This window comes from Grammomys surdaster, unplaced genomic scaffold, assembly GCF_004785775.1.
Source record: "Grammomys surdaster isolate TR1022 unplaced genomic scaffold, NIH_TR_1.0 328, whole genome shotgun sequence".
Classification (NCBI taxonomy): domain Eukaryota; kingdom Metazoa; phylum Chordata; class Mammalia; order Rodentia; family Muridae; genus Grammomys; species Grammomys surdaster.
Genome location: NW_021604747.1, coordinates 553,029 through 569,319, shown reverse-complemented (window position 1 = coordinate 569,319; position 16,291 = coordinate 553,029). Strand labels below are relative to the sequence as shown.

The window sequence follows — 16,291 nt, the reverse complement described above, 5'->3', positions numbered from 1 at the left end:
TGACCTCTAACTTGATGCTTTATTTTCTTGAAACAGGGTCTCTCACTGAAACTAGAACTAAGTTGATGGCCAGCAAGCCCCAGAAATCCTGCTGCCTTTTCTCCCATAGTGCTGAGTGTGTTCTAGGGACATGAACTCAGATCCTTACACTTGCAAAGTATTCTTACTTGATGAGCTAGGCCTCACCTTCTGATGTTTCTAACACTTTCAATAGCACTGTCAACAAGGAGGCAACCATTCAACACAAGAACCTTCAGAGAACAATCCAAATTTAAAGTGTACAGAATAGCTTGTTTCCTTTTCTCTGTTGATCTCATAGGAGGACAAGCTTAGAGAGATGTGTTACCCTGTGAGGGTGGAGAGACATTCGCTCAGTTTGTATCTGAGTGACTGGCAATACATGAGGCATGTTTTACCCAACACCGAAGTTCTTACAAGCAACATCTTGAAAATAAAAGTGTAATAAATGCAAGATGCTGTTTCTCATTTGTCCTTCTGTCATTCCAGGTGTTCAGCAGAACCAAACAGTGGCAAAGTTTTCAAGACCAACTATTACATACTTCTGCGTTGGGAACTATGAAAAACCCAGGAAGGGAAAGGTATAACCCGGGCATTAAGGAGTCTACAGACTGGATAGGAATACCAGCACTGGCTAATATGAGCTCAGAGGAAAGACCTCTGAGGGACAGAGGAGAGGGAAGCCTCATGCAGGCTGGGCTGAGCTCTAATTAGCTGCAGCAAAGGAGCAAAGTTTCCCAACCTAGGCAAGAACTAGTGTCAATCATCTCTAGAGGGGAAATGGCATGCTAGACGCAACAGATGTCAAGGAAGATGACAGAGGGGTCCAGAAAGTCTTAGGGCCACCAAAGATCAAGCTGAGATGCAAAGGGCAGAGATGTTGGGGAAGGGGGCTCTCAAGAACTAGTCTTCAAGGGAAAAAGAAGTGTGTTCAAAATGTACCCCTAATATCAACCATCAGCTCAATGCATCTGGTAGCCCTTGCTCATAAAGTGGCTGGTCCTGAGGAAAATAAAAAGAAAGTCATTCTGGATGTCATAAAAAGCACATGCAGGGGTAGAAAGGGGTTGCTGCTTCACGACTCTTTTGTCAAATAAAGATAAGCTAAGAATAGAAGTAATCATTTCTTCTTGCATTTCTGAATTATAGAAAATTATATTTTTATCCTAAATTAGTATTTTTAGAAGATTTGGGAGGAAAATAGATTGCATGTTTGGAAATTTTATGAGTTTTACAGAGGGAGGGAGAGAGAGAGAGAGAGAGAGAGAGAGAGAGAGAGAGAGAGAGATCTTGAACTTTTGGGATGTTTTTCCCTTTCCCCTAGACATTGGGTGGCTGGCGCCAGGTCTGTGCCAACCAAGCTTCCCCATTAACTTGGTGCCATGAGTTTTAATGAAGTAGGAGGCCCACGAAGAATGAGGCCTGCAGGACAGATGGATGATTGGGCCACAACAGTGAAAAAAATACATATTTATGGGCTTCCACTCACACAGGTTATTAATTTAGAGGACCTTAAGGGATTCTACTTTTTTCAGCTTTTCTTAAGTCATCTTATAGAATTATTTTTCAATTGTTAAATGGTTTTCAAAAGTGTTTTCTCCCATGACTTATGGTGCATGTTAAATTGTGACAATACTGGTGCGTATTCTTTGACAAATAGCTGTCATAATTTTTAAAGATTAAAGATGCCAGTTAAGCTAGTGGGTGTGAAGTGAGCCACAAAGCTGGGCCACGGCCACAAAGAAACATTGAAGGGTTTTGGAAAAGTTGGGACAGTGTTCATCAACCTGGGGACTTTGTCCTAATGTAGGCTTATTGTTTTGCAACACATTTCTCCAACAACCCTCAGTTTTGTGTGGTCTACATCAGCTTGCATTCAACAATAGCTACTCCTTTCACTTCACTTTTAGAACAAAGCAGCTTCAACCAAGTGTGGCCCAGTGGGAAAGAAAGATGCGTATAGGAAACTGGACAAGAACACTGGGGCAGTGTCATTCTGCTCTGTGCATCAGCAGAGGGAGCCATGTCTATATGCAGCAGAGCCATCCTGGAAATATCTCTGGGAGTTGATGTCTTCAGGCCAATGCATTATGGATCAACTCCTTTCATGTGGTCTTCATGTTCCCAACCTGATCCAATCTGCATGTGTTAAGATAAAGACAGTTTGACATTGTATAATGTGAGGACAACAGGGTGCTGAAATGTCAGGGCTATAAAGGAATGGGAAGCTGGGGGAAGGGAAGTTCATGAGCCTCAGACATTTAGGGTAGGGGGCAGGGTGAGAAGAGCTGAGAGGAGCCAGGGACTCTGTAACAGGTATTACAGGGAGAACCTGGAAGCCAGCATGCACTTTGGTATGCTAATAGACACACAGATAGCCATTTGCTCTGAGTTTCTTTTGTACCTGACAGTCAAGTGGAATTCGGTAGGTTTAATTCAAGTGGATGTCTTGGATGTTGGTGACAAGAACCATGATTTCAGCTTTTTGTCCCACAAGAGTCGCCATCAGGATGCTACCCAGGATGCAGGAGTGTCCTCTTCAGCAGTGTTGATCTGAGAAGTGTTCCCTGGCCAGAAAGAATGGCCACAGTCTCTTGAGGATGTAGGAACTGTCAATCTGGTTGGCAGCTTTCATAAGGTTCCTTAACTGTGTGACTTTTGACTTCCAAAAGTCTCATTTTTGAACAAACAGACACATCACATCTACATCCTTGGAAATCTTTACAACAAAGAAGAAGCTTTTATTCTCTCCAGTCCTTAAACATAATGAAGATGATTTTCGAAGTAGTAGCATCATCAAGTTATTATGACATCATTGAACTCAGGTCAGAGAGAAGTGAAGACTTATAAAGGGAAATATTTACTTTCTTAAAATACAGCTTGGATTCCCTCTTCAATTTTGAGAAGGGATACTGTGAGGGAAAGGGACACTCATTACAAATCTGAGGAGTCATGGCAAAGCACCCTTGCACCTGCTGCAGATCAGGAAACCTCGCATCCTCTCTTCCACTCAGACATGTCTTTTTTCTCACAGTTCTTCTTCCAGCCTTGCCTGAGGAGGAGATAGAAATGGGGACAGCAGAAGGAAGCACACCAACCAAATGACTGTAGGTGTAACCTCCCAGGCGGTACTCGCCAGTAACCTGACTCTGACATCCAAAGTTGCCACTCTTCTGTCTCATTTACACCTTCTGTCCTTTGACCATCACCCTGCTTTCTCCTAGTCACTGTTTGCCTCACCAACAAGCAAACTACTTTGGTAAGGATGGATCCCTGAGCTGACAGTTCTGACCTACCAAACGGACAGCCTGACCAGCAGTATTCGTTAGAAAATACAGCTGAGAGAAGTGTGCTCACACATGGATCCTGCTCTGTCCTAGGCGAGGCTTCTGCCCGGTTCATTCAGAGACTGGGGCATTCTCATTGCTCTTTATTATTGATCTCCACCAAATATTGCTCTAGCCTCATTGTCACGAATCCAGAGCAAAGCTTTTACCCGTACTTGCTTGTACTGTGTTTCCCTAGACCCTCGCTCTCATGGGATGAGTATCCAACACACCCATGCCTCTTGTTTGAACCACTCTACGGATCACAGTTTTCCATGTCCACGCAAACCACGATGAGCAGACACACTGTAGGGCTAACATCACTGACTACACATGCCAGCCCTGTCTCCCAAGGACACACTCACCAATAGTTCATCCCTTGTGTCTCCTTAACAATTTTCTTGGCACAGAGAATGGCATCTGTGAGGTCATCGGTGATCAAGGCTGTAAAGAAAGGAGATGTGAGGGTCAGCGGGGCTTTAGCCATCTGGGGGTCTGTACACCAGAGCATCCTTATGCCAGAGTCTCCCTCTGCTGTTTTCTGGAAGGGGCATTGGAGATCTGTGACTTTTACTACAGAAAAACGAATTTCATCACCAACAATGCATCTTTTGTTTTCAAGGCTGTCTAGAAATGGCCTCCAAACCTCACTGATGTAAACATGAGAGAAAAAGTCAAACATCAAACAAACAAAAAAGAGAAAAGTGTTGAGGTTTGGTCTTTTGTTAGCTATTGTAGTGCTAAGTATGGGCCCCCAACACTCCCAACATCCAGATGAAAAATGCAAGGGTTCTGGAGAGCCAGGGCACAGCATAACAATTATGTGGTTAATACCATCCATTATACATCACACACACACACACCACCTCCCCCACCCACACCACACTCTCAGTCAACATATGCACCACATACTCCATACACACACATATACACACCATACACAAACCATTCATGTACCACACCCCTATACATATCATACATATCACACACATGCCCAGTAACCATGGATGTGCCTCTAGCTGAGTGTAGAAATCACTTCATAATATATATGGATATGAAAACAGAACTGTATACATTCTTTACAGAGAGTTTTTGTGAATTATACTTAAATTAAGGCTGGAAAAGATAACACACAGCAAGTTTAACGCTAAATACATGTGAAACCTTAGTTTCTCAGTTGTCTTAGTTAGATTTCAGGTGCTTTGCCATCTGTTGGATTACCCCATCCTGTGGCACACAAGGTCCCACCTTTACACAGGGCTATTGGACAGCTTTAGGAAAAAGATTGTGAACTTGTCAGTGTCTTAATGAGGCTTAGCTCTCGGCTGTTGTCATCAGTGCTTTGACACTATTGCTGTACAGTCTAACATTTTACAATAGAAATGCATTATTTTGTCAGAAAGAAAAATAACCAGAAGGAAGAAACATTGGCTTAAAATGTCACATTTTAATAAAACATCATAATAGGGCATTGTTTGTAAATTTACTAGAAGTGGATTTTTTTCTGCAGTGTGCTGGCTTAGTCTTAATAATATTACTTTTCTTAGTAGATTATGGTTGTGACATTTCCTTCAAGCAGATTTATACAAAATGTGGCTTATTTTGATTTTAAACAAATTACCACTTAACAAGGAAAAAACAAAACAAAACAAAAACCCCGAGAGTGGATTGATCTGGAGGCAAGAGCAGCTGAAACAGGGTGTACAAACCATTGCTTTCAGTTCACTGTCACCGAGACAAGCAGAGCTTTGCCAGCTTCTAAGTCTTGTTTCTAGAAACACACATATCTCCAACAGCTATTCAATGCCCTCAGTTAATTCAGTTAATATAACATTTACTGTGTGAAGCACACAGTAAGAATCTGTATGAAAATACTGATTAATACTTAGAACATCATTTTAGTGGGTACCACATAGTCCCTATAAACTGAGCCCACATGGCCTTGATGATGTCCCAAGAGGTTGAGAATGGAACATTACACACTGTGGGGAAGAACCTGCCATGTTTTGTTCTTCTGTATAGGAGTACATCCTATGTATGTGTCTTAAGACGAGTATTGATCTTGGAAGGCAGTTTTAGCCCTGAGTACTCTCACTCACAGCAGGATCAGGTGATGTGGATTAGAGAAGAGGACAACGTGGGGGAAGTTGTTTGTCAGCTTGGCTAGAGAGTTTCAAAAGCGCTACTTAGAGCTGAGTGTGGTGGCACATGCCTGTGAGTCTACCTCTTAGGAAGTACAGGCAAGAAGGTTATGAGTTCAAGGCCAGCCCCAGCTATATGTAAGTTTGAGCCCAGTCTGGATGACAGAAAACCAATACTACTTATAAAAGAAATAAATAATAAATAAAATAATAAATAAAAAATAAAATAGAGTCTCTTGGAATTGACTGGACTAACTTAGTGTTTAGGAAGCCTGGGGCTGAGGAATAAGGAATCAGATGCCTAGCAAAGACATTGAAAGAGAGAAATCACCACATAGGGGCAGCAGAGGGGCAGAAATTGGGGGAAGCAGCAGGCTTTTAGAAAGATTCATGCCAATAATTGTTTCTGCTCAATTTACTCTAAATAGACAATTCTGTCTAGCCAAACAAGAATAGGAACAGTTCTTCAGGAACCATATGTAGAGGGATAGTTTACTCTACATTCTACATCAGAAAACAGCAGCAGTTGGTACTCAAAGAAATGCTTGCTTCCAGTTAGAGCATGTTCAAGTACCAATGCCTCCTCTTCCCTCCCAAATAATTACAACATGGTCCTGGGTTACATCTCTTTCTCTTCTCTGAAATAACTTTCTCTTCTCTGAAGTAACAAAGGCCAACTTAGATGCTAATCCAATGAGGACTAAGATCAGCACACATGCAATACACTCTATGGAGACACTAGCAATCACTTTCTTTCCCATAACCATCTCTCATTAGCAAAGCCTATGTTCTGAAAGAAAATAAAGATGGCCTTATATCAGAAAAGTCATAAATGGTATGCATATTTATGCATGCAATATATACATATATATGCATATATATATATATATATATTTGTGTTTGTGTTTACTTTGCATATGTGAATATTTACTTAGTCCATCTTCTGGTGCTGTAACAAAATGAATGCCAAGGATTAGATATTTTATAAATAAGTTTAGTTTAGAGCTTATTGCTGGGGTCTGCTGGCTGAGAGGACATGAGAAGACCTGACCTGGAAGACAGAGCACACATGTTCACCCAGGCCTCCCTTCCATTCCTATACAATCACTAATGCCAAGATAGGGTCCTGATTCTTCCACCCTCATCTAACCTAAACTGCTTTCCAAATACCCCATTTCCAATGCCAGTTACATGAATTTCAAGATTGTTTCTAAAACATTAACTGGGAGGGAGAATGCAGTTAAATGACAGCAAGTACTTAAAAATAGTTCTGTCTGAGTAGTTTGAAGAAGGGTGGGGGTTTTAGAAATAGAATTTTGAAATGAAAGATAGTGTACAATTTCTGAAGTGGCATGAAATTATATATATATCTTGTGAAGATACCCAATGCCAGTCTATACTGTACATGAATGTAATGTCATGTATTTTGTGCAGATACCTAATGTCAACTGGTTTCTAGGGTTTTACAACAATGTGGCTACTTCTATATAGTACAAACAGAAGGACATTCTTTCTAATTATTGCTTTCCTGCCCAAGGCTGAGGTAGAGCAGTCACTGAAGGCTGATTTAAGGTATAAAGCCAACATCCTGTTTTCTATTTTAAAGCTAGCTCTAGGATACTGCATTTGCCAAGCAAGCCCTCTAGCACTAGGCCACAACCCCAGTCCCCCATCTCATGGTGATGTGGAAACAGATATGAATGTTCTTTAGTACTAAGCACCAACCACCAACACTTTAGCTCTCTACACTAGGATTAGCTTGTGTTTCCTGAGACATCCTTAATTGAAGTTGAACAGTAATAAGTGAATGAAGTGCAAATCAAGTCAAGCACATCTCTGGGAGCAAGAACAACTTTCCTTTCTGCTGCCAATGGCTGGAAACAGTGAAACCCTGGACACCTGATGGTACAGAACCTTTAAGAGACAAAATGAGATTCAGAGCCCCATAGTTGCCATGACATTTTGCTCAGAGAAGACTAGGTCAGTGAAAACTGAGATATCAGAAGCCCTGGAGCAAGAACTTGTGGAGAGTGTCTGAGAGGCAAATGGATTACACCTCAATCTAGCTGAGCTTAGGGTCTGGCTCCCTGGACCAGGGAGGAACAAATGTCGTGGAGCTGGACACCTCCAGGGCTCAGTAGGTTGGGAGATTTAACTGCTTTGGCTACTCAGGAGGAAGAGACCTCAGTGAAAATCAAGGGCACCAAGAAAGTCATGCTTTCATAGAGGATGAACTAGCCCCACATGACATAGTTTAGAACTGAAATGGAATTTAAAGGTGAACTCAGTTACTTGTCAAAATTCAGTTCTCCTGACAGGAACAACAAAGCAGACACTCACTAAGGTGCTATTTAAACAAACTCTCCAGTAGCCAAGAAAATCCATTATGTGTACAAGGAGGTGCCAATACATAACTCATAATAAAGATAAAAATCATTAATGGGAAGAGAAAAATGTGGTATAAGATGGAGTCTAAGAGGATTTCCTACCAAAGACAAAGGAAGGTATGGGGCTGGGTTTAATAGCTGAAACACTTCCCCAAAATTAAAAAGATCAGAGATTTTGAACACAGAATTTGAAGAATCAATGGGAATTGCTAAAATAGACCCCAGAAAATGAAGAACTTGGTAAGCCAAGAGAGAGCATTGAGTGCGTAAGGCATGTCTAAGTCAGAATCTAGAAGGAGAAGCATGCTGAAGAAGAGCTGAGAATTTTCCTTGTCTAGAATCTCATGTATAATATTTTTTGCACATATTTCCACTTTTGAGGCATATTATTCCTATGTGCCCTTTATTTATGCCCAAAATATCTCAAGAAGAAAGATGAATTAGTATCACTTTCAGATAGAGAAAGCTGGGCGTGCTAGTTAGGAGCCCTCCACCACAGGAAGAGAAACAGTTGAAGGGATCCGTTGAGAATGAATGATCCTTAGCCTGCTGTCCAGAGGACGCTGTCCGAGGGATGAAGAGTGCTGAAGGCGGGCATGTGTGCCACCCAGAGAAAGCTGCCTCCTCGTTATAAGGTGGCCTGCCAGCTAACTAACTACTTAAAGTGAAAAATAATGAAATTCATAATGAGGTGCACAGATGCTGAAGTGAACGACATGGGTGCACGGCCCCGAGATACAACTCTAGAAAGCAGGGATCCCACTCAAGCTATAGATATCTACTAAAAATAAAATAGACCATAGGTGACAAAACAACCACCACAAAAACTACAAAGATATTTAGTTAATTCAAAAGGTAGCAGGAGACATGGATCCCAGAACAAGGGGAGTACTAGACAACAAGTACCAAGGGGACTAAGTCAGCGTCCAGCAAACATTGGACATCATGCTGTGTGCATGGGTTCATGTGTGTACACATGTACATATGTACATACATGCCAGTGCTGCACAGAAGTTGGCTTCAGAGGTCTTCTGTCACTTATTTTTTGAGAACATTTTTCTTACTGAAACTGTCGCCCACTGATTGCCTACACTGATGGCCATGCAAGGTCCCAGGATCCTCTTTTCTTCCCCCTATTGCTGAGACCACACCCACTGTGCCAGGGTTTTTATGTTGGTTGTAGGGAGCCAAACTCAGATGTTCATATTGCATAGCAAGCACTCGGCTGACTAATTCCATGCCCCCCCCCTCTTGTTTTTAATAAAGTCTTATTGGAAAACAGCCATGTCTAGTCATTTGCATATTTTTTTGTGGCTGTTTTCACACTACATCATGGTTTAGTAACTGCAACTGAAACCATATGGCCCGAAAAGCCTAAATAAAATATTTACCGTGTGCCCTTTAGGAAAGCAGTTTCTAACCTCGATCTTGTCAGTACGAAGCAATGATTGCCAGAAAGGACACAATATATAGAACGTATAGAATCTCTCTTTTAGCACCAGAATATAGATGAGTTAAAAGTAAAAGGATAGAGGGAAAGAGGCCATGCAGACACTTCCCAGATGAAGCTGGGGTTACTATCAGGCTATTCTCCTGTGTCTGTGTAAAAGGTAGTACCCTGGTTAAGGGGAGGCAATACTCTAGTGAGAGCAGGGCTAGCCTATTGAGAAGACCGCCATCATCAATAAGCATGTACCTATTAACAGAGCTTCAGAAACTCATATATTAGAAAAACTATGAGCCAATAATTTAAGAATATTTTTCTCACTCTTAACAGAACTAAGACAAGACAGAAGAGTTAACCATTTATAACTACAGAGCACCCAAGCTTTCTTTAAATGCTTGTTTGCCATGAAGACAAACTGTGCTTTAGAGCAAAGATCAGTTGTTAAGGCTGTAAGTCATTTATTCCTTAGGCCATACTGAACATTAAATTGGCCTTTCTCCTTTGCTGAGTTCCTGGTTACTGGATTCATGCTGCCTTTATTTTCCTGATTTGTGTGTTGGGCCACATTGTATGAGGGTATGTCTCTGTATTTTCAATTGTTAATTCTGTACCCACAGAGAGCTAAATGCTGGCAGTATCCTGGTATTGTTATTTCTATGGCCCATATTTAAAAACATGCATCTTTCCTCACTAGACTAGAGGCAATTTAGAATTGTATCTGATTGGTTGTAATAAAGACCTAATGGCTAATAGCTAGAAAGGAAGTGAAAGGCAGAACTTTTGAGGGAGGGAGGGCTGCTGGGAGAAGAACTGAGACCTGGAAGATTTGTCAGTGGACACAGAGGTGGATAATCAGACCAGAGAAGATCAGAGAGGTAGAACTAGCCACATGGCAGGACACAGTGCCAGGATTAGTTGGGTTAAGCTAGACAGCTGACTGAGAAACTGCCTAAAAGGCCTAAGCTTTAAAATATTAAACTGCTTCTGTGTCACTATTTATACCACTGGTGGGTCTGAGAAAGTCCTGCTATATTTGTGTGTTTGTTTTTCTTGCTTTCATTTATCCTCTTGGTGAAAAACTTCCTCTATAAGTTGTTGTGGATAGCCCTGGTGCTGTTTGTATTTTGATGCTAATTCAGCTTCTCCAAGAGGAGCTAGCTTCCTGGGATGAGGAGTGAATCTTGTACTCAGGACTTCATGTGACCTTTCTAATGAATAAAGAAACCAATCACTGGGTGAGTAGGCGAGACTTCCAAGTCAGAGGAAGGAAGAGAAGAGGCAGGAGAAAGGGCTTTTTGATAGGGACAGTGGGAGGGCAAGATGTAGCTACAAGTGACTCCTGGTCACTTTAATATAGCTTATAAGATTAGGATTCTAGTTGCACCCAGCGACTGAGTTACCATTGATTTGGAGCTAAGTTTGTGTGGTGTTTTCCTTCATGCGGTGGCTCAACTGGGTTCCAGAGAGATAGGTAAGGCAGCAAAGTGTGGGTTTATAAGAAGTGCACCCCACAAGGCCATGGGAATTTTGAAGCATAGGGTTGGCATGGTAGTGACCTACCAGTGGGAATGTAGCGAGCTTGGTGGAGAGATTTCGGAGCTCTGAGTCAGAGAGTCTCCACAAGATTCGAAGAGGCCTGACATGCCCACCAGTGCCTGGCCAGCCAGCCCACCAGGGTCTGCCAGCATAGAGTGAATTGCTTTTTTAAAAATATTTCCCACAACAAAGAGTGGTTTGAGAAAATTATATGGGGGCCATGCTGGAATCTTCCTCCCTATCTGTATTCACCATGCTCTGTAAACGGATAAGCAGATCCACAGAGAAGCCACCAATGGACTTCCATGTCCTCTGACTTCCCATGGTTTAAGTCAGGGAGAAAAGTGGTAAGTAGGGGAGGAGGGAGGATGATGAGTCTGGGATTATTTCCCTCTAGATTTTTCTCTAGGTCACTTGACATAGCTCTGTCCCCAAAGAGAGGGTCATGTCTCCTCCACAGATTCTTCAGTGAGAAACTGGTCACAGCCCTGTGTTATGCATGCTGCTGGAGAAGAGTAATCTAAACCTCATCTTGTAATCTATAATAATGACCACCCTGGCAAGAAATGCCCACCAGTGAAATAGGGGCATGAATGCTGTGGAAAACCCAACCACTTTCTGATAGGATCTAACGCCTGCTCCATAGATGAAACCCGTACCTGGCACTGTTGACATGACAGAGAATCTATGGTTGGATATGTCATTGGCCCTAGGAAGAACTCAATACCATTATTGTGCCAAATGGACACAGTATGAAAATGATACCTAAAGACTTGTTGCTATGCTCAGAGATCACAATATCACTTGGCCCTCATCAGAGAAGCTTTCTTTTGAAGCAGATGACAATTAATATCAAGACCCTCAACTGGCGAACAAGAATAGATGAGAAACTACAGTCCTTAGTCTCCAGTGGGATATCTGTACCTCTCCCTGAAAGTCTTGGCACCTTTACAGAAAAAGGGTCAGAACATCTGAAAGAGCCAGAGGTGATGGATAACTTCAAGGGGACCCTTTTCCAGACACAACAGAACAGACATATATGGACTACTTATAGAGGTTGTGACAACATGCATAAGCCTGTTCAAGCTCAAGTCAGAAAGAATCCCAGCATGGAAAGTGGAGGTGGGCACGGATGTCACTATGAGCTGAGCAATTACTGGCATTTGATATCTGTTAGGAGAGTCTATTTTCTTTAATGATGTGACTCCTTGTAGGTCAACCATACTCTAGACCCTACTTCTCAGACTACTTGGGCAAAACATACTAGACTCATTTGGAGAGAGAGAGACAGAGAGAGAGAGAGAGGAACAGAGGAAGAGGGTTGAGGGGTTGAGTGTGTATGGAGGAGAGGTGGAAGGATGGATCTGAGAGGAGTTGGGGTACAGAGGGGACTATGATCAAAATAAACTATGATAGTATCAAAGAATTAATAAAATCATCAATTTTTCGGTAATTATAAACTGAGTTTTCTATGAAATCAGAATATCATATGATATACAAGGTAAAGTTTTTAGTTTTTAACAACTTGTCCAAAAATGTATTCAGGATACTCAAAATATACTGATGATTTGACTAACGAAGGAATTTCTATTGGAAGTTACTCTTCTTCAGAATTTTGGACTCTTTTCCTCTTTTCTACTACCACTAGTGCTGCAGTTGAGAAATGTTATCTTGCTTAATCTTCCATATGGACCACAAACGTTCTTTTTCTTAGTGGGAACACATAGTGGATTTCACTTCTCTTTACCATTCTGTAGTTTTGGGAGGATGCTCCTGAGAGTGAGCCCCCATTATGTGAGTCACACTGTAGGTCTCACGTGCTGGAGTCCTAGCCCCTAATTTGGGTATTTTGGTGTATGTTGTGCTGTGGGTGGAAATAAGAACTTTCCAGCCTTTCCTGCCATGTTTGCTATGGTTCTTTAGTTTCCTTTTCTTTCCCATAAGAAGAATGTCTCAGTATTACCCTGCCCCTAAACATTTCCATGTGTAGTTCTTTGTTTTTGCTATTTTCTTTGCCTAGCATGATTCTTGTCTCTGGATTCTCAAATCCTGTATGTCTTCCATATCCCAGGTTAGAGGTTTTCATAAAACCTTCTTTCTTTTTGATAGAACTAGGAACTAACCTTAGGGTTTCCAACATGCTAGGCAAGTACTATATAACAGATTCCCAGCCCTGGAATTTCTTAAAATATCACTTTTCTCTGGATCCCATCAATCGATGCCTTTCCTGCCCAGCCATTGACTTAGCTTTCACATGGGCAACGCTCTCTTACTTACTGGGTAAGGCTTGGTGAAGCAGAACATGCCTGCTATGTTTTATTACTTTCTGATCTCCATACTGGCCACACATATGTCCCTTAATAACAGAAGCAGAGGAGCAGGAATTGAATCCTAGTTTAATTGCTACTCTTTAAGAAATGGAAATTGAGCCCATTTGTCTTAATCCACTCAAGGAAATAGTCCTATGCTCAAAGAAGATCAATTCTGGTATGCTCTTGACAAAGAATGCTTTCCATTTCTTCCAAAAACTGGAATGTTTCAATTCAAGAAAAGGCCTAGGTCAATCTTTCAATCCTGACTTCATGGAGAGCTTACTAAAAACCACCCTCACAGGAATTTGTGTACATACACCACAGGAGAAGCTACCCTGGAGCAGACTTACTTGTGAATATGACTTCTGAGTTTTAAAACAGATACAGGTGTATATCTTTTGATCTACAATCTTATCTTTGCCCCTGAAGCTTGTCAGAATCTGGGTAATCAGAAACAGTACCTGAGCAGGCAACATGACAGTGATTCTTCTGATGCTTTTTTGCATTTCTGCACCATGTGAAGCTGTTTATCTGGAAAATGCCATAGTCAGTGCTCCCATCCTCCAGGACATTCTCAGCTGTAGTGTTGTAGTGGCTCTCATAGTATGCCATGCAGAGCCCTAAGTGGGGAGAAGAACTTTGTCTAAGTCTGCTCTGTGAGGTGAAGCTCTTTATACATGCTATCCAGTGGCTTCCTCCCAGCAGACCTTTGGGCAGGATGCACATATGAGAAATATCGTCAGGATACAGAGATGTGTACAGGAGCAGGGTGCCACACCAGATCCTGCACAGTAGCCAGTAGCTGAGCCTCATCAGGAGGAGGAAGCCTAGCCTACTCCACATACTGGGATGGGTGGCATCATTCTTCTTTTCTCTCCCTGGGGTCATGAGCACAGGTCTGTAGCAATGACAAACCAAGGGCTATGGGAAGCCGGGGAAAGGGTAAGAGTGTGCAGTTTGGGAGAACATATGAAGAGCTAGCAGCTATCTCTGGTAGGGGTAGAGTTGCCCAAGCTGGAGACCGCCAGGTGGAAACACAGAGGGGACCTACAGCACCTCATAGCAGACACCAACTCTCAAAAGTGGATTGAGGCTGGAGGCTTGGGAGGAATCTCACAGTTTCCAAGGGTAAATCCCTCGTAATTGTCCAGGCCAGCCTTCGCAAAGATTTTTGCCAGTTTACATCGAGTGTAGATTTTGGATTCTGCGACTATGCTGAAGCTGATAATTAGGGCGAAGACACCAACAGCCTTCATCCCGAAGGCCCGTTGGAAGCAGAGCCTGCCAAAGATCAGGAGAGCAGTCAGACATTGATTCACCCCCAGAGCACCAGTCATCAGTAAGAATTTCAGAATATAGTAATCTTGGCTGTGGGCATCCCTGCCTTAGGACTTTCTGATTGTGGGCTCCCTGACCCGAGTACTTCCTGTCCATTTTCAGTTATTCTGAACCTCCATCAGGGAAAAAGGAGAAAACCACTCAGACACAGGACACAGGGCAGGAATGAGACTATAGGCCCTTGCTACTGAGTCTGTAGAATCAAACAGAAATGAACTCTCCCTCACTGACAACCTGGGGGAAATCATGGCATTTCCAGATTTTCACCTTAACTCTCTATAAAGAAGAGAAAGGAAGAACATGTAGAGGGAGATGTTCCCTACATATGCACTCAGAATTATCATATTGCAGCCAGAGATGAGACATAGGAGGGCCTATGGAGACATAGGACTCCTGGTTTGGTGAAAAGTCTATTTTCTGTTATTCTCCTAGTTTGATGCTTTTCCAGATGGAGAGGTGTTGCTTCGAAAATATCAGCTTCTCATCTGACACTGTAAATTGATGGATCTTGTTTATTTGTTTGTTTGGTTTTTGAGGGGTATCCTCAGTATTACTCCAGTTGAGGTATGTTTGGCCTGGTAAAGTGGAGAGAGGACAGTGGGTCACATGGGACAGTGGGAAATGTTGGGAGATGAGGAACAGGGATAACAAAGGAACCTGGTGACAGGTTATGTAAAGAGGGTGGAGAAGCAAGATTTGCCCTTCTTGATGGTAACTGGCTTCCAACAAGATCTCCCATATGAGTAATACCTTCTTCAAGCAGCGTTGCTTTGATGGACTGAGGCTGGTGTGAGGTTTTTGATACCTACTTGGGACAGTGACTCAAGATTTGTACAGTTTTTGTCTATTGTTGTTTTCTGCACCTGTGTAGAACTGTGCTGCTAGTTATTCCCATAGAGCTAGATTCCCCAGTTGAGAGGTAAGGTATAAACCAGGCTCTGTGTGCAGGCATGGACTGGTAGAGAATCACCAGGAGGAGCTTTCAGTTTCTAAGCAACAGAGCAACTAGGTGCTGGTGAAGAACAAGGCTTACAAACCAGATGTAGTTTTCCAAATAAGGTTTTACTGGAACCTTGGTCTGCCTATATGGAGATATATTGTGCACTGTATTTCCACAGTGTATTGTCAGAGTGTGGAGGACACCAGATCTACAATGCTATCTCTTTCTTGATAGGAAATGTGTTGGTCTGTGGCTTTACATCAGGTACAGAAAGGCAGATAAATGATGTATCAGATGCAGAGCCTACAAATTGAGTCAGGTTTCATCCATTGCATCAGAGTCTGCTTGGAGACAGATCAAGACAAGAGCCACAGCAATGGCAGCCCCAAACATACTGTTTGGCAATGCTGAAGGCTTACCCTTGCTGGGCTGGTCAAACAGCTGAGGCTCTGCTCTTATAGAGAAGGCAGATTCCCAGGGCTGTCTGTAGACATTTTCCTAGGTGATCAGTGGGGGGAAATTGGTTGTACTTACTCAGTTAATGAAGGGTAGTTCCCAGGACCTTCCTGAATTCCTTGAAGCCATTTCTGATTCTCACAAGGCACAAGTGATCCTTCACTAACTCCAGGACTTCTCCATAGAGCCTTGGCAAAGAAAGAATTCTCATGTCCTTTGTTTCTAGCGGCCTGGAGGTTCTAGAACCTTGAAGTTCTGGACAGTCTTGTTGGGTCTCTGATCCATTAGACAGCTTAGCCAGGGCCTCCCGTGCATGTGAGATCACCTCTTTAACATTTAGAACGTCATTCCAGCCCTCATAACTAAGTGGGCATGAATCCCAAATTCCAA

The 16,291-nt window shown here is 42.4% G+C and overlaps 1 protein-coding gene across 1 annotated transcript; it reads right to left on the bottom strand.

Moving 5' to 3' along the window:
* Nucleotides 1-2,734: 2,734 nt before the first annotated feature.
* On the bottom strand, nucleotides 2,735-16,090 carry LOC114630121 (lysozyme-like protein 1). Its single transcript, XM_028778209.1, has 5 exons — nucleotides 15,980-16,090; nucleotides 14,285-14,448; nucleotides 13,629-13,787; nucleotides 3,710-3,788; nucleotides 2,735-3,070 (listed from the first exon to the last, which is right to left on the bottom strand). Exons 2-5 carry the CDS (start codon nucleotides 14,421-14,423, stop codon nucleotides 3,001-3,003), a joined length of 447 nt encoding a protein of 148 aa, XP_028634042.1. The 5' UTR covers nucleotides 14,424-14,448; nucleotides 15,980-16,090; the 3' UTR covers nucleotides 2,735-3,000.
* Nucleotides 16,091-16,291: the final 201 nt, after the last annotated feature.